At 35.5% G+C, this 16,651-nt stretch overlaps 1 protein-coding gene across 1 annotated transcript in view; it reads left to right on the top strand.

Moving 5' to 3' along the window:
- The window catches only part of EPYC (epiphycan), a 37,594-nt gene that overhangs the window by 16,070 nt on the left and 4,873 nt on the right, over positions 1-16,651 (top strand). The window contains exons 3-6 of the mRNA XM_033117433.1: positions 6,983-7,154; positions 12,049-12,207; positions 13,055-13,257; positions 14,695-14,790. Coding sequence (XP_032973324.1) covers positions 6,983-7,154; positions 12,049-12,207; positions 13,055-13,257; positions 14,695-14,790 — 630 coding nt within the window. The remainder of the gene's footprint in view (positions 1-6,982; positions 7,155-12,048; positions 12,208-13,054; positions 13,258-14,694; positions 14,791-16,651) is intronic.

Raw genomic sequence — 16,651 nt, 5'->3', positions numbered from 1 at the left:
GTTCTGAGAATGACGTGGGAATCAATGGAAAGAGCTTAACAGTTTCTCCTACATACCCTGTTTCCCCGAAAATAAGACCTAGCTGGACAATCAGCTCTAATGTGTCTTTTGGAGAAAAAATTAATATAAGACCTAGTATTATATTATATTATACCCGGTCTTATATTATAGTAAAATACGACCAGGTCTTATGTTACTTTTTGCTCCAAAAGACTCATTAGAGTTGATTGTCTGGCTAATTCTTATTTTCCAGGAAACATGGTAGTGAGTATTCAATCCATGAAGACTATTTTCAGCTAAGTCATGATGAAATCAAGTGAAATTTCTTTTCTCTGTGTCAGAGATGATCACTTTAGTGACTATACTGTTTATGTTTAACAAATTTAATATCTCTCTCCTACATACAGTGTTGTTCTTAACACCAAACTCTTCTTCCCTAAACTCGACTTTCATAGGCTACCATGCTCTTCATTTTACTTTATCTTTATTTACCTGTGTTATCATCAATAATGAGTCAAGATTTAAGAAGCTGCTCCCAAGGACTTGGGAGAAATGGTCTCTTCCCAGTTTGCATTTTTAAGACCAATTTTGCATCATGAGAAAAACCTAAAGTAATTTTCATTTCTTGGGGTGGGAACCTCACTGTGACTCTGTTTCTAATACTATTTTATATATTAAAATCTGCATTTTTCCTATTCTGATAAGAACAATTTTATCTTTATTTTTCAATGAATATTAATAAGTTAACTAGGATCTCAGTGTAGACATGCTTTCTCATTCCTTAGGGATTTACTATAATGTCTGTCCTTTTTTCCAAATTGTACAGAACAAGCAAAGACAAGATTAACAAAAAATTTTCCCATCTCTGCCTAAGTTAGCTTGTTAAGCCAAAATTGCAATAAATGTAGCTGAGATAAAGAGGATAGGAAAAAAGATAAGGGGAACCTCAGTGTCAGGATTAGTTAACCGATGTCTTATTATTTAATACATACTTAGCAGAATCACTACATTTTATAAATCCAGGGAGCACCATTCACATAAAATGTCAAATAAATAGTGACTCTCAGAACTGTGTGGAATGGCTCTGACTCTGGGCATATAATCTCACCTTTCCATCAAATATAGACTATACCTAACCAAATCCTTGGATCAGTAGTACGGTCAAAACCAGTTTCACCTAATGAAGTCAAAGCATACCCAATTTAGTTTCCTTTCACAGTATGTTCACAACTATAATGAAGGTCTATTGGCAGATGTGGAGATGTCTGGTCCATAACTAACGACGTTTCATACCTGCTCTCCCATGCACTTTTACTATGTTAAAATATTTTGTTACTCTGATATCCAAAATTCCCCTTAAAGTATCTAAAATCCCCATTGTTTACTTGTACTTATTCAACAATACTTATCAGCCTACTAATTGCTAGACATACTGGGGTAGGAGCTGGGAATATAATGGTGAAAAAATGATGAGATCTATATTTATCCCCATGGGGAGATATCTATTAGTCAAATATTCACATATACAACATAAAAATCTGTATCAGTTATCTTTTGCTGTGTAACAAATAATCCCAATTTTAGGTGGCTTAAAATACCATTTACTTAGTTCACAATTCTGTAGTTCAGCAATTTGTGTTGTGTTATGCTCCTAGTTTGCACTAGGGTCACTTAGGTATCTGCAACCAGCTGCTGGGTTAGTTCAGGGCTCACTGGACTACGCTGGGCTTAGTTTATATGGTTTCCTTCTACTCCACATGATCTCTCAGCTTCTAACAGACTGACCCCAACTTGTTCATATAATGACTGGACAGGGTTCCTAGAGAACAAGTGAAAACATGTAGTGTTTCTGGAGGACCGTCAAAATTGATGCAACATCAATACATTCTGTTCACTAAAACACATCAGAAAGCCAGTCTAAATTCAAAATTCAAAGAATGCGAAATTAATCTCTACTTCTTGATTGTAGTAGTTGAAAAATTATATTGCAAAGGGATGTGGATCTTAGGAAGAAATAATTGCAACAACTAAAAAAAGTAATCTACCACAAATGTAATGGTCGATGTGCCAACAAGAAGTACACATGCTCTGAAAGTCAATAAGTGTGTTTGTTTATACCAGATCACGAGGCATTTCCCTGAAGAAGTAAGACTTCAACCAGATAAAGGGCTCAATACACAGTTAATTACAGAGGTACTTTGGGAGGTGTCGGCTATGTCTATTACCTTGATTGTGGTGATGGCTTATCACAGATGTTTGTGTATGTTCAAACTTGTCAAATTATATGTACATATTAAATAGTGCAGTTCTTTGTATATCAATTATACCTTTAGTAAAGCTGTTAAAAAATAAAATAACATAAACATTTTTTAAAAAAGATGGGGAGTGGAGAGAGCTTCAAGCAGAATGACCAGCAAGTGCAAATGTCCTATACAAAAAGGAGCATGGAGCACATAAGGAACTAAAGATGACCAGTGCAGCAAAAGAGCACAATTGGTATGAGATTGAGGAAGGGGACCCTAGAAGGGCCAAACCATGAAGACCCTAGAAGTAAGAGAGTTTTGAATGTATTCTAAAAATAATAGCAAACATTTCCATGGCACTTACTATAAGTATGACATTATTCCAAGTATTTTATGTGTATTAACATTTTTATCCTAACCCAGCTATACTATTTATATCAGGATTTTACAAATAGAGAAACTGGGTTTCAAGGAGGTAAAGTAACTTGCCCAAGACCTCACAGCTAGGCTAGAGTCAAATCATCCACTCTGAATCCTTCCTCTTAACTAATACGTTACAGAGCTTCTGCAAGGCCATTGTCCTTGTGGTTATTAAGGACAATACAAAACCATTAAAATATTTTAAACAGGATGAGTTTTGTCTTTTCAATAGTTTATTCTCACTGAAGGGTGAATATATATATATATATATATATATATATATATATATATATATACACACACACACATATACATAGTGCAGGGGATCCAAACTTCCTGTAAGTAGACTCTTGTATTTCAGGCAAGAGAGGGTAGTAACTTAGATTATGGCAATGGTAGTAGACAGACAGGGAAAATAATGGTACTGGCGATGTTTAGAAAATCATATTGACGGGTTAAATGAACATTTGATCATAACTTAAGTGTAATGCTTGGAATAGACTTGGTTGATTCAATAATTATAAAGTGTGCCAAACCTCTCATCATTTACAAATTCACTCATTCAATGATCTTTTCATTCCTTCATGAAGGTAGTAATCAAACCTGAGTAACCTGAATTTTTCTTTCATAGCATTCTTTCCATCACACATTTATTACATTGTCATGAAGTTTCTCATTGGAAACTTAGCTGCAGATTGAGTGCTGAGATTTAAAATACATATATCAAGAAAGAAAACATATTAAGTTTCATTAGTTCACACACAATGCTTAACAGGAGCAAATGGTTTGTGACCATTCTAAACAAGAGGGATCAGCATGCTTGATGAGAATCTGGTGTGGAACGGGTTCAGTGGTGCACGGGGCAATCAGGAAGGTTGTGACTGTGACTGCTGTTTCTGAACACACTATTTTTCCATGTTTTTATCCTGAAATTAAGACAAATTAAGTAGACTTAATGTTAGCAATAAGGCTATATAGATCGTTTACATGTGCGTTTTGCTAAAGGGCAAATGGATTTGGTTAAAATTATTTTTGGTTAAAATTATTTTTAACCAAATGTGATTGTCACTTAAAATGGTGCTGAGTACCTGTACAGAAAGATTTTTCTATGGATAACTCTGCCAATTATGGGAGAATGAGTCTCAAATCTTTTGCAGTAGTATTAATAACAATATAAATATTAATGGTAAACGTCTCAGTACACTTAATCTGGTACAAGGTATGTAACTGAAATATTTTCTACTGAGAGTCCTTATTTCTCCAGGAAGAGAAACTCTGAGACACTTCAGGGTCACTTCAGCCCCCTTTACCCTGAGACTCTATTGAGGTACTGGCTTACTTACATGGAGTCAGTGTGCAGACTGAGGCAGGCCGAAGGACTCTTTTCTTGGCACTATTATCTCTCCAGGCTCACATGGACCTCACTGAGAGGTGGGATCTCATCCTACCCAGGCCAGTCTATGTGGGCTAAGCATCTGTCATCTCTGGTATATACAGACCCTTTCATAGACATGGAATGCACACCTAAGCACAGTTTACCATGACAAAAATTATCTACAGTTTTAAGACCAGGTAAACATGAGAATAGAAACTGACAACTTACCACAAACCAATCAACTCAAACACGTACCCTGCTAGTAGTAGGTCAAGAACATATGCAAGTACTGTAATGACTAAGCTTAAGGTCTTATGTAGGAGTAACCCTTCGTACTGTGTTTTTAAACGTTAAGGAACTACAATGATCAAATTTAAAAGTCAATTCAGTAGGAAGCAAGTCAGAGTAAAATAAAGAGGTGAAAAAAATGGGGAAAAAAGATGGATATTTATATCAGAGGCTCAGTTATATATTTGCATATTTGTGTTACCAATTGTAGCTTGAGAAAAAAGAGCAGCCATGTTTTCTGGCCATTAGTGTTTATTCCCAAATTTTGGTTTCTGCAGCATAGGCACAAAAGTCTTCCACACAGAAAGCCAGCTGTTCATGTTTCCCTGGCCTCATTTCTTTGCATGCATTGCCTCACAACTTCATATCACAGTATGAAAATTGGTAAGAGAGGAAAAAAGACAGGAGCCTAACTCACTTCTATTCACTAGTGAGAATAAATGCGTCTACAATGCAAAAGGCTCTCCAGGCAGTCCTTTGAGGTTACAATTCTGCAAGTCTACTGCACTGAAAGGCATTCCTTTTCCTTGGTCTTAAAAGTCGTTTAACATTCCCATTTTAATAATAAGTAAGCATGAACAAAACAGTTTCTGATAAACACAAAAGCTGTTCTGCCTCATTATATTGGATGACAAGTGAGATCTTACAGCTTCACATCAAATCAGTGGAAAAACAATTATGTTCAAAAAATATGGGCAAACATATTTCCTTTAAAGCTAAAGATTCAAGGCAACGTGTCTGGAATGTGTTTCTCCCTTTAAGCTGCCTTCATTCCATGAAACATCTGTCTCAATTTCCGCTCTTTCTGGAGCCTCCTTTTGGTCTCTCTGCAAATCCATTCTTTCTGAATCTGCCTCATTCTGACCCTGCAGATGGAAACCATATGTCTGTTTAAGGAAGTGTGCCCATTCTTCTCAAGTGGAGATTTCTGGCCATGATATCTTCATGTATGGCTTCCTAATGCACCAAATACAGTATAATTTACTTTTGGTTTGATTTCATGTTTTCAATGTGTTACAGTAAGCATTAACACATTCATTGATCCTTCTCAGAAAAATCTCTAAAATGAAGCATAGAGCTGTGAATTAGATATATTTTGGACAAGCAAAGTGTCTGTATTACAATCAATAAGTACTTGTTGATCATCTATTATGCTACAGCCTTGAGGTACAAAAATATATGGCATGACTGAGAGAGTCTACCAGGCTTGGATAGGCAGAAAGGGATAGAACCAATACAATACAGTGTAGGAAGGCCTGAAAGAGAAGACTCTACAGAAGAATGGAAGGAGACACAATTCAGAACTGTGAACTGACAAAAGAAAGTTTAGGGTTTTGTTTTGTTTTGTTTTTAAGGATAATTTTCATTGGTGAAGCAATGTATTCAAATTTAAGTGATGTTAAATAATATGTATCTTTAAAATGTTATGGTTATCTAAAACATGTATCTGAAATATCCAGAAATATCTGGCCTAATTATTTTACACATGAAAATAATAGCTTGCATATCATTTTGATATTAAATGTTAGAAAGTCATTTGTGTGGTTTTTTTGCTTGTTTAATGAAAGCAAATAAAGAAGAAAGGTGAAAAGGATCGAAAGGCCATTATCAGGATGATAAAGGGGGAATTTGAGATTTCTGAAGATGCTACAAGAAAACTAGGCCCCAATGGGTGGGTCTTGCATGTTGTCAACCAATTGTCTTGAGCAGATTTCATGATGTCACAAGGTCATCAGGCAGGTAGATGTTTATCAAGTAATACAAAGGGATAGACACTGAGACAAGGGAAGGGAGCTGAGAGTAAGGGATTATTTTAAATGCAAACAGTGGTCTTAGAAGCAATAACTCATTACTTAAACTATGCAAGTAAGAAGAGGAAAGCAAATGTAATCTAAAATATAATCCCTGAAAAATTATTTGAGCGTTTTTTTAAATTTTATAAATGTCTCCTATTGTCAAAGCTCTCAAAAAGGTCAATGTTAACATACCCAGATATTGTTGGTACTACTTTGTTATTCAAAATAATATTGAAAATATATGAGAAATGGCATATCATAATCAAATCATGTAGTTTTTATGTCCCCATATATTTTATTTTAGTAGAAATGATACTTTTTAGTAAAATACAATTGGGGGAAATATAAGTTATAAAGGAACAGAATGTTTGAATCTAAGACACCAAGGATTAAAAAGGATTGGAACATGTACATCAATTTTTTACTAGTTATTATCTAGAATTAGGGCTGCAGGGTGAAGGGGACTTTTGAATTTCACTTTTCACACTTCTGAGTTAATTTGAACCTTTCACAACAATGATGCATTCTCGTAATGCTATGTATTTAGAAAACAATGAGGTTTTTTTTAAGCCTATGAAATGAACAAACATATAAAGATGTTTAAAAGAGCGAGAAGACCAAAAAAGGGGGGTGGGCATTGGAAACTATTACTAAGATTTGAGAATCCAAACTAATTAAGAACAACGTTAGCAGTAACTGGAACCTCATGTGCTCTCCCAGGGAAGCCGACCAGTCACGCTGTGTTGAACTTCAGAACACGAGCGACCTCTTGTGGCAAAGGTGGATAAATCTTATATTCGTGTCACGGGCACACAAAGCGATTGAGGAGGTGGCCTGATAAAATTCTGCTTCTTTTTCAGATTGAAATAGCGACAGTGATGCCTTCAGGGAACAGAGAGCTTCTCACCCCGCCCCCCCAGCCCGAGGAGGCTGCAGAAGAGGAGGAGGAGGAGTCTACACCCAGGCTGATCGATGGCTCTTCTCCACAGGAGCCCGAATTCACTGGGGTTCTGGGTCCAAACACCAATGAAGGTCAGGTCCATCAAAGCTGAACTGTAATTAAGTCCACTTGGTCATCCCTCAAAACTAACAAGCTCCACCTCCACGGGGAACCCACATGACCCAAGGAGAAAGCTTTGCACTTGGCTAGGTTGAAGCAGGAGATACACATGTATTTTGTAGTCAAGTATAATGTAGTTTCGATAATTCAGCTCCAGCATGATGGAAATTTTCACATAACCAAAGATTGGGAATATTGGTCTGACATGATTATGCAAAACTTTTCCGGTGGAATGCATTTCTAGAACAAAGAATACACTATTCACAAAATCAGAATCTACTTATGTCTGAGAGATCAGGCCACAGCAGTTCAAGTTGACAAGGTGATTGATGATGATGATGATGGTGATGGTTGTGGTAAGCGTACTAATAATATTTTGCATTGATTGGGCACATAATATCTGTGGGCTATAAGGCTTAGCACTTCACATTATCTCATTTGACCATTACAACTTCTCTGTAAAAGTGTTATTACTAATCTTTCCATTGTTACGGAGGAAACCAGCTCAAAAGGTCAGAACTTGTAGCTACTAGTTTCACACACTAGTAGCTTGGGTTTGAAGGGAGCTTGTTCTGATTCTTGTCTGTATATGTATTGGAAAGCAGGCTTTTTCTCAGTCCTAGGAAGCAGTAGGGAGAGGAAAAGAGAGGAAAGTGTTCCATTGCATTGGACTCCATCTTGTATGACCTGAAGGTGACCTAAACCAAAGCATTCTAGTTAATGAGAAGAAATTCCTGGTGCTAACTGTGATTCTGTGATTTGCCTATATTTTTTGTTAGAATGTATCAGTGTCAGCCTTGAGGGTATTCAAGTGGATTTACACTCAAATATTTACACACACATACGCACAAACACACATGGAGAATGGCATGGTGAGGTGGGTTAGAAAAACTGAGTAGGGTTCCCACTGCAAAGGTTTAGTTAGCATTAAGTAAGTATCCGTATTCTAAATTCTGGAGATACAAAACTTTTCTTAAAATGACTACTCTTCTCATGAATATTCCTATCTAATATAGGAAGACAAACATGTGAACAAAATTCGAGGTCATAATGGGTTACAGGTAATATGAGAAAAGATTGTACAGAATATAGTAAGAGAACACAAGAGAGAAGAGAGCATTCAGATCTGACGCTGTGACCTGCTGGATATACAGTCTTGACCAAAACACTAGATATTTTTATTGCCTTAATTTCCTCATCTAAAAAAATGGGATAATTAATAATAGATCTTACCTCATACAGATTTGTAAGGATTAAATGAATGAATTTAATGCTTGACCCATAGTAAGCATAATAAGTGTTATTTATTCTCATTATTCTATTTTTGATAAAAGTTTATATTTTCTGTCACTTTCAATAAATTTTTCAGGGTTCAATACAGTGCTGTTAACTATAAACACAATGTTGTACAGCAGAGCCCTAGACCTGACCCATTTTTGCATAACCAAAACTTTGTACCTGTTGAACAATAACTGTTGATTTACCCCCTCTCGCCAGCCCCAGGTAACCACCCAACAACTCTCTGATTCTGAGTTTTTAACTGTTCACCAATTATTTACGTAAAAAGTTGTTTGTGTGTGTGTGTGTGTGTGTGTGTGTGTGAAATGCCACCTATATGCCAACCACTAAATTGTTTTATGTACATTCACTCTTTGAAGAGTCACAACAACACTATGTACTCAGCGTTGTTATCTCCGCTCTATAAATAGGAAAACTAAAACCCAACATACTATAAAGTTGTCCAAGATCCTGGAGGTGGTACATTGTGGTGCTGGGGTGCAAACAGAGACCACTACGTCCTAAGTCTCTAATGAATACGTCATAATTTTCACACATAGCTAACTATGGAGTAGTAGAATATTCTACAAACAGAACCAGGGAATGCACACAATGACAAGGAAATGTAAGTATCCAGCAGAAAGTCCTCAAAATAGGGAAGTTGAATATCCCAGGAACATTACTTACTTTTAAGTAATTCCAGAACCTTCAAAAGTTGACTGTTCTGGCATCATTGCCTGAATTTGGGCCTTTTAACTGAGCCAGAAACAACAGAAATGCAGAATGAACAATATTTTTAAAAGATTTAGTCAAAATTATGGCTCAATAATGTCAGTTGTGAAATAATATTTAAAAAAATCTATGACGTTTCAAAAAATTTTGTCTCTAAAGTAGTCTGAGTGTGAGTAATAAAATTAAATTTTAATTCACATTTTAATTTCCAGAGAAGAAGCATCACTAGAAATTCTAAACTTTAAAATTATAGTGCAATCTTATAAATTGATCGGTTAAATAGTTTAGAAATATTTAGAACATTAAAAAGCCAAATGCATTTTTGCAATTAATACAAATTTCTAAAAATAATATTCTGAAGTCATATGAAGTAGGCTTGAGTTTTTAAGTGGAATAACTAGAATTAAATTATAACCAGCGTGAATATATATAATTAACCTAAGCAATTATTGCTAAATTAACACAGCCATGAATATATAGAAGAATCAAATACCTTACTTTTTAAAAATTTTATGATAAATGACAAATGTTAATTTATAGTGACTGGAGAAAGTAATAAATATTAAATATTTTACAGTTCCCTCCCTCTTAAATTTTTTCCTAGATTTCCATTCCTGAACTAGTTTTGATTCCTGAAGTTGTTACTGATTTTCTTCTTTAATGTTAGCAGTAAGACCATAGTCAGTGCATTACTAGCTCTTGATCACAAACCACAAACGGATCTTTCAACTGAGGTAACCAAGTGTCTCGGTTTGCCTGAGTGTGAAGGGCTCCTGAGACAGGGGACTTGCAATGCTACAGCCCGAAAGCCTCAGCTCAGCAGTGATGAACTGGTCACTTTAGCTATCCCGAGAATGTGCTTTCATCACTTTCTTCTTCTATAATTCTCATAGCTTATTTCACTTTCTCCACTCATCTCACTTCTCAAAACTCTTCTTCTCCTCCTCCCTTTACTCCTCAAGCTCTTCAGAGAGCTTAGCCTCCTGCTTCACAGGAAAATGCAAACTTCCAGTTGGTCGCTCTTTTGTCTGTTTCAGACATATAATTTACCTAGTTCTGCATCCATTGACCGTCTCTCCCTCCCCTCCTAGTGCAACAGAGGAACTGTCTGTCCTTCCACATGGGGGACGTGCATTCTTCCCACTGGACTTTGAGCTTCATTTCCTGCTGTCTTCTCAGGATCCTTTTTATCTTCAACCTTTCCTCCTTTGGATCCTTTTCTGCAAACCTCTCCCACATTAATCAATATCCCTCATTATACACACCACAAATACATCTTCTTAGAGTTACAACTGTCTCTTTCTTCCTTCACAGTCAAGTATCTCAAAAGCATTGTCTATGTTTGCTGTAACTATTTCCTCACCTCCAACGTTTTCCTTAATTGACTGTAATCTGGCTTCCCACCTCACCACTCCACAGCTCTTACTGAAGTCTCCTATAACCACCACAATAACTTATCCAGGAGATATTTTTCAGTCCTGAACTTACCTGATGTCTCAGCAGCTTTAGATTGTTTTCCATTTTCTTTCCTTTCAAACTCTTTCTCCAGTCTGAGAGTCATGGTTCTCTGAGGAAGTGATAATTGAGTTAAGATCTGCAAGAACAGAAGGAGTGGGCTCCATAATATTGCCCCATCGTATTTCCTCCTTTTCTTTGGTCATTGCTTCTCTGTCTCCCTTAGAAGCTTATTGTCTTCTGCATGACCACTAAGCAGAGAGTAAGGAGGGATAGGGCTGTGTGTGTGTGTGTGTGTGTGTGTGTGTGTGTGTGTGTGTAATAGATGGCAAAAATTAGATTAATATGTTGAGATATAATCTAACTTAACCTGTATCTTTTGGATCTATTGCCTTTTCTATCACCATTACCTTAGCAACCATCATCTCCAGAGAACTCATCTCCACTCTGCCCACTGGCCTCCCTCAGTCTCCTACCTCCCCTTCAAGCTGAGTGATATCTTCCCACGCAAATTCAATCACATTATACCCCTGCCCATCCTTTGGATAAGGAACAAAACCTGTATGTAACACAGCTTAAAAGGGTGTGCATGTTATGTCCTGTACATTCCCGTTCTCTCTGCTCTAGCTACATGGACCATCTTTCAGTCTCTCCAAAGTGAAGAAGCTCAGCACATGCTGCTTCTCTGCCTGAATCTGCTTTCCTCCCACCAATGTAGTCAACTCCTTCCCTGTCTCAACTCCATTATCACTTCCTCAGAAAACCAGGACACTCAGATTGAATCAAATGTCCTTGTTTTATGCCTATATGGTATTTCATGACATTTACCACAATCATCATTTTATTTATTTGTGTGATTAACATTTATCTTATTTAACAGATCATAAAATAGAACTCTGTCTCTCTGTGCCCACCACTGTTTCACCAGCTAGCGTGGTGCCATTTACGGAGAAAGGATTCAGTAAATACATACTGAGTGAATTAATGTTAATGATTGTTACCCTATATTTTTCTTGAGATAGATTTTGCTTCAGTGGGGTATTTAAATATTGAACCAAAGGTATAATAAAAACATAATATGTGATGTGTTACATTTACAAAAACCAGGATCTTAATATTTACATTTGACGATAGAATTTCTAATAGGTATAAAAGCAACAACTGTGCGGTATTAACTCAGTGATTTAAAATAAACTTTTAAAACATTACAAAGAATATACTAATTATTGGGGCATCTTTAATTGGCATATTTGACTAATTTACAGAAAACTCTATGAGAAAATATGAAATAGACTAGGATGATCTGTCTGAAACTCTAATCTTGTTTAACAGACATTGCTAATCACGTTATTTATTAGACAATGCTTTTATTGCTTATAATTATTTGCCTCTATCTTTCAGATTTTCCAACCTGCCTCCTGTGTACTTGTATAAGTACCACTGTATACTGTGACGACCATGAACTTGATGCTATTCCTCCGCTGCCCAAGAACGTGGCTTATTTCTACTCCCGCTTTAACAGAATTAAAAAGATCAACAAAAATGATTTTGCAAACCTAAGTATGGATGACAGCACCAATGTTCTTCTTTTCTTTAGACTTTCCTAAAATTTTTATGCTGTAAAATGTTGGTACTGAAAATGATAGCTGAACATGAAATATGCCTCGTTAATCAGTTATTTTTTTCTTATTTAACTATTTGAAAGTTTGCTTTAATTATCATCAGAAAAAAAAGATGAATAATTCAAGGTCATTATGAAGCTATATAGTTGATATTTTCAAATAAACTATTTTCAACTAAATAGAAATCATAAATAATTATATTTTATGTTATAACATTGAGAGTAAAATGCCATGGTTGTATATTTATTAGGATTTGGCTTGTTTGAAGAGACTTCCATTGAAGTACAATAACTTTATGATTGATAAACGCAAGCTTACATTCTGACTTTATATTTGTTGCTAACTTAGAAGAACTTTCGTACTTGTCTTTATAAAGTGTTTTAATCACTGGAAATTCCTTTTTAATGCCATTGTATTTCAATGCTAATGTATCTTTGACTACTGGAAAACACAACAATCTGTCATCACTGAGGAAAACGTTTTAAATAGTAATATCCAGATTAAGTTTATTTAGAATATAGGGAAAAGTCTAGTTATTTTGAATATACTGTACCAGTTTCTTTACTTGAGTTACATAAAGTTTTAATACATAAATATGAACCGTAGTTGGAGGAAACAATTACATTTTTATTAAGTAGTTAGAAATAATTTTTTCATTAGCTGTTGATTGCTAATTAAATTCATGCTTATATTTGCTTGTATGAGGGAAATTTACATTCATATTTTGATGTGAACAAAAAACTTTCAAGAATATTTAACTACTTCCTTCATTTTTTTCCTCCAAGATGATTTAAGAAGAATTGATCTGACATCAAATTTAATATCTGAGATTGATGAAGATGCATTCAGAAAGCTGCCTCAACTCCGAGAGCTTGTCCTAAGTGACAACAAAATAAGGCAACTCCCCGAGTTGCCAAACACTTTGACATTCATTGATATTAGCAACAACAGACTTGGAAGGAAAGGAATAAAGCAAGAAGCATTTAAAGTGAGTTTTAAATTTTCATATGAAAGACTTTCCTCTACCCATCCCATTTGCGTGACTAGTCTTTTTATTTCTATAAAGAAATTCACTTTGATGAGACTTTTAACTACTGAAATAAACTTTAGAACATTACTTACCATGCTTTGAGAAAATACTGTGTTCTGGCATGTTTTGAGGCTAGTCAAGGACAAAGAACCGAAAGCAGAACCGGAATAAGTGGGTCTCTCTGTCTGCATCACCAATCTATAAATTGTACCTGTAAATGGTGTAAGCCAGATAATTTGTATTTGTATTTACCAAGAATTCCACTCAAGGAGAGTGTGGCTGGTTAGCTCAGTTGGTTAGAGAGTGGTGCTGGTGGCACCAAGGCGGCCTGTTGAGTCCCTGCGTGGGCCACTGTGAGCTGCGCCCTCCTTAATAAAAACAAAACAACAACAACAACAACAAAATGTATTCCACTCAAGGAGAGTATTTAACGTGGTTAAATGGATAACTACATGTACAGGGTGTGGTTTGATGCCTTAAGGATAGAAGGCTTCTAAATTACCTTATAGAAGGATGGATTCAATTCATCTTACAAATTTTGTTTTCTCAGTGCAGGAAGCAAGTTTGGGGCTAGAGTGACTTGCTTGGAATAAGAACATAGGGTCTGAGAAGAGTAACCAACTGGCTTTCTTACCCATCCTCACTCTGTTCAAGCTGCTTCTCTAAATATATGGTGAACAAGTAATTAAAAATATAGAGAAGGGACATCCCATTACTTCCAGGGAGTCATGTGGGCCCATTAGCACTGGGCCGTGATGAAAATCTTGTCTCTCCACTAGCCTTTCTGTGACACCACCCTGTTGGGCAGAGAATTCGGGCACCTCATTAGAGTCTGGCAAGACTCATTAGAGTCTAGTCTCTCCACTCATCTTTTGTTGTCATGGGTGTGGTGAGTCACAGTTTGTTCTGTGGCATTTGGCTACAGTGCACCTGCTATTGTCTAAACTTTCTCTGTCTTGCTAGGCTGTCCTTTTCCTGGAACTCAGGCTAGAAAGAGCAGGCTTTGGTTGGGGAGAAATTCTCATTTCTCCATCTCTATAACATGAAGAAAATTCTTGCTATGCCTCTCCAAAATCCTCAAAATTCTATTGCAGAATAGAGAATGGGAAGTCCCTACCTTACTTCAATTGAGAAAGTTAAAGTGGACAAAGCAAGTTTCTTTTCAGAGATTGAGAAACATTTTTCATTTTCACAAGAGATATCTGCTTGCCCTCAATTCTTGCAAAATTCATTTGAATTGTCTACTGACTCAGAAAACGAATTTGCCTCAACTTTACAAAGCAAGATTTGGAAAGGCATGTGTTATTTTATAATTAGTTGCATGGACAAGTAATGGGAAATACAACTGTGGCACCATTAATTTTTATTAAGTCCCTACATTTGGAATGTTTATAGGACATGTATGATCTCCGTCATCTCTACCTCACTGATAACAACTTGGACCACATCCCTCTGCCACTCCCAGAAAACCTACGGGCCCTTCATCTCCAGGTAAGCTTGTTCTATGTAGTAAGATATGCCCACTAGCTCCATGGAAAACAGAAACACATAGGAGTAAGTTGGGACATAAGAAGCTGTTTATAATGGCATGAGGACACTCTGTGACAATTTTCTTTTTCTTTTCTCTGTCTCCTATCTCTCATTCATTCTTTCTCTCAGTCTGAGTGCAAGTTATTTGTACATCCATGACCCTATGCTGATTTATTTATGGTAATCTTAGTTTTTATTTTCATTATTTGCCAAAGCATAATGAATTTGTGGGCACACAAAGCTTTTTTTGGAAAACAATTGAAAGCTTTGTCTGCTAAAGAAGTGTGTGAGGATTAGAAAAGGAAGAGAAAAAGAGAGAAAGAAAAATCTAATTTGATTTCTAGCTTCCAGAGGAAAAGTGTCAATTTCAATTTTTAATTTTAACTTTAGCTTTTTAATTTTAGCTTTTATGTAGTGAATTAAATTCAATCCTAGGGCATTCCTATCTGCTGAGAGATGACACACTTCCATCTCTGTGAATTAAGAATATGAAGTTTTTTTCCTAAACCAACACATTTAAAAATTTGTTATTTTAAATCCCATTAAGCTATATTTTATCTTTGAAGTTACGAGTGAAAACACATTTCAAAATGTGTTTTGATCTAATATTTTCTAAATATTAATATAATTCATTTAAATATATTAAAAATATGCTCAAAACAACATTTGTGGTTGTTAAAACAAAGAAAAATCATTTTTCTTTTGGATGTGAGTAACTTTTGGGCTACAGCTGTAATCAACTTTCTGCAATAATTTCATCTGTTCTGTGGAATAAATCTGTAGAGAATACATCCATTGTGTGTTCAAAGAAACAATATCATAGTGTAACATTACAATCTTTTACAGAAAAAATGTAAACCATCACAAGAAATGATTTTGCTATATGAGGGCAGGTCTGTAATTCCTGTGTTTTTCTCTGTGAATTCTGTAAATATTTACCTCTGTGTCTTTTCTCTTATTCCTATTAACATATATATTTCCACACTTTTCTGGTATCCTTTTACATATATCTGTCTCTGAGTCTTGGATACATGTCTCTGTTGAGAGTTTTTCTGCCAGTGTTTACTTTCTAAATGTTCCGTGTATATCCCTTCTAGTCCTCATCTTGTTTTTGGATGGCTCTCTGTTGGTCTTTTATTCTGGGGGTGAATTTTTATATATATGAGGATTTCTTGCCTTATCTATGACTGGAAGAAGGATTTCAAGGTAATCCTCAAGGAAATCTTGGAATGTATTTTGCAGTTGTAAATTAAATTTTAATACTATTGTCTGTGATGATATTGACTCTACAAAGTAATCAGGTCACCCGTGTTATATTTAAACACAATGTGCTCATATATACAATATGAGATTTTTTTAAAAAACTTACTGGCTTTGTGTTTCCTATTTTATGGTTTAAAAAGGCACTACATATACCTTTTAAAATATTTCTCTTTCACCAATATCTAATATAAAACTGCTTTTCATTTACATTGTCTTCAATTTATATTTATTTTTAAAAATGTTTGCCAACATTTAGTAATCAAGAATGATGGCTTTGGCAAAGCCAAATTTCCTAGGCTGAAATTCAACTCCAACACTATTTAATGATTAGACGAGTACCTGACCCTCCCTGCATCTCAGGTTTAGTTTATAAAGTGGGTAGTACAGTTACAGGAACATGATAAATACTTAAATGTGAGACACAGTTATTATTAACAACATGTATCTATTATATTACTTATCAAAGGGAACCATGTAATGCTTAAGCACTAAATCTGCATTATTCCTCATGGATACTCTGTAATGATAAGAGAGTCAATCCATCAGGAATATAAAAACA

Source organism: Rhinolophus ferrumequinum, chromosome 10, assembly GCF_004115265.2.
Source record: "Rhinolophus ferrumequinum isolate MPI-CBG mRhiFer1 chromosome 10, mRhiFer1_v1.p, whole genome shotgun sequence".
Taxonomy (NCBI): domain Eukaryota; kingdom Metazoa; phylum Chordata; class Mammalia; order Chiroptera; family Rhinolophidae; genus Rhinolophus; species Rhinolophus ferrumequinum.
Note: the sequence above shows the minus strand (reverse complement) of the source record. Positions and strands in the feature narration are given on the sequence as shown.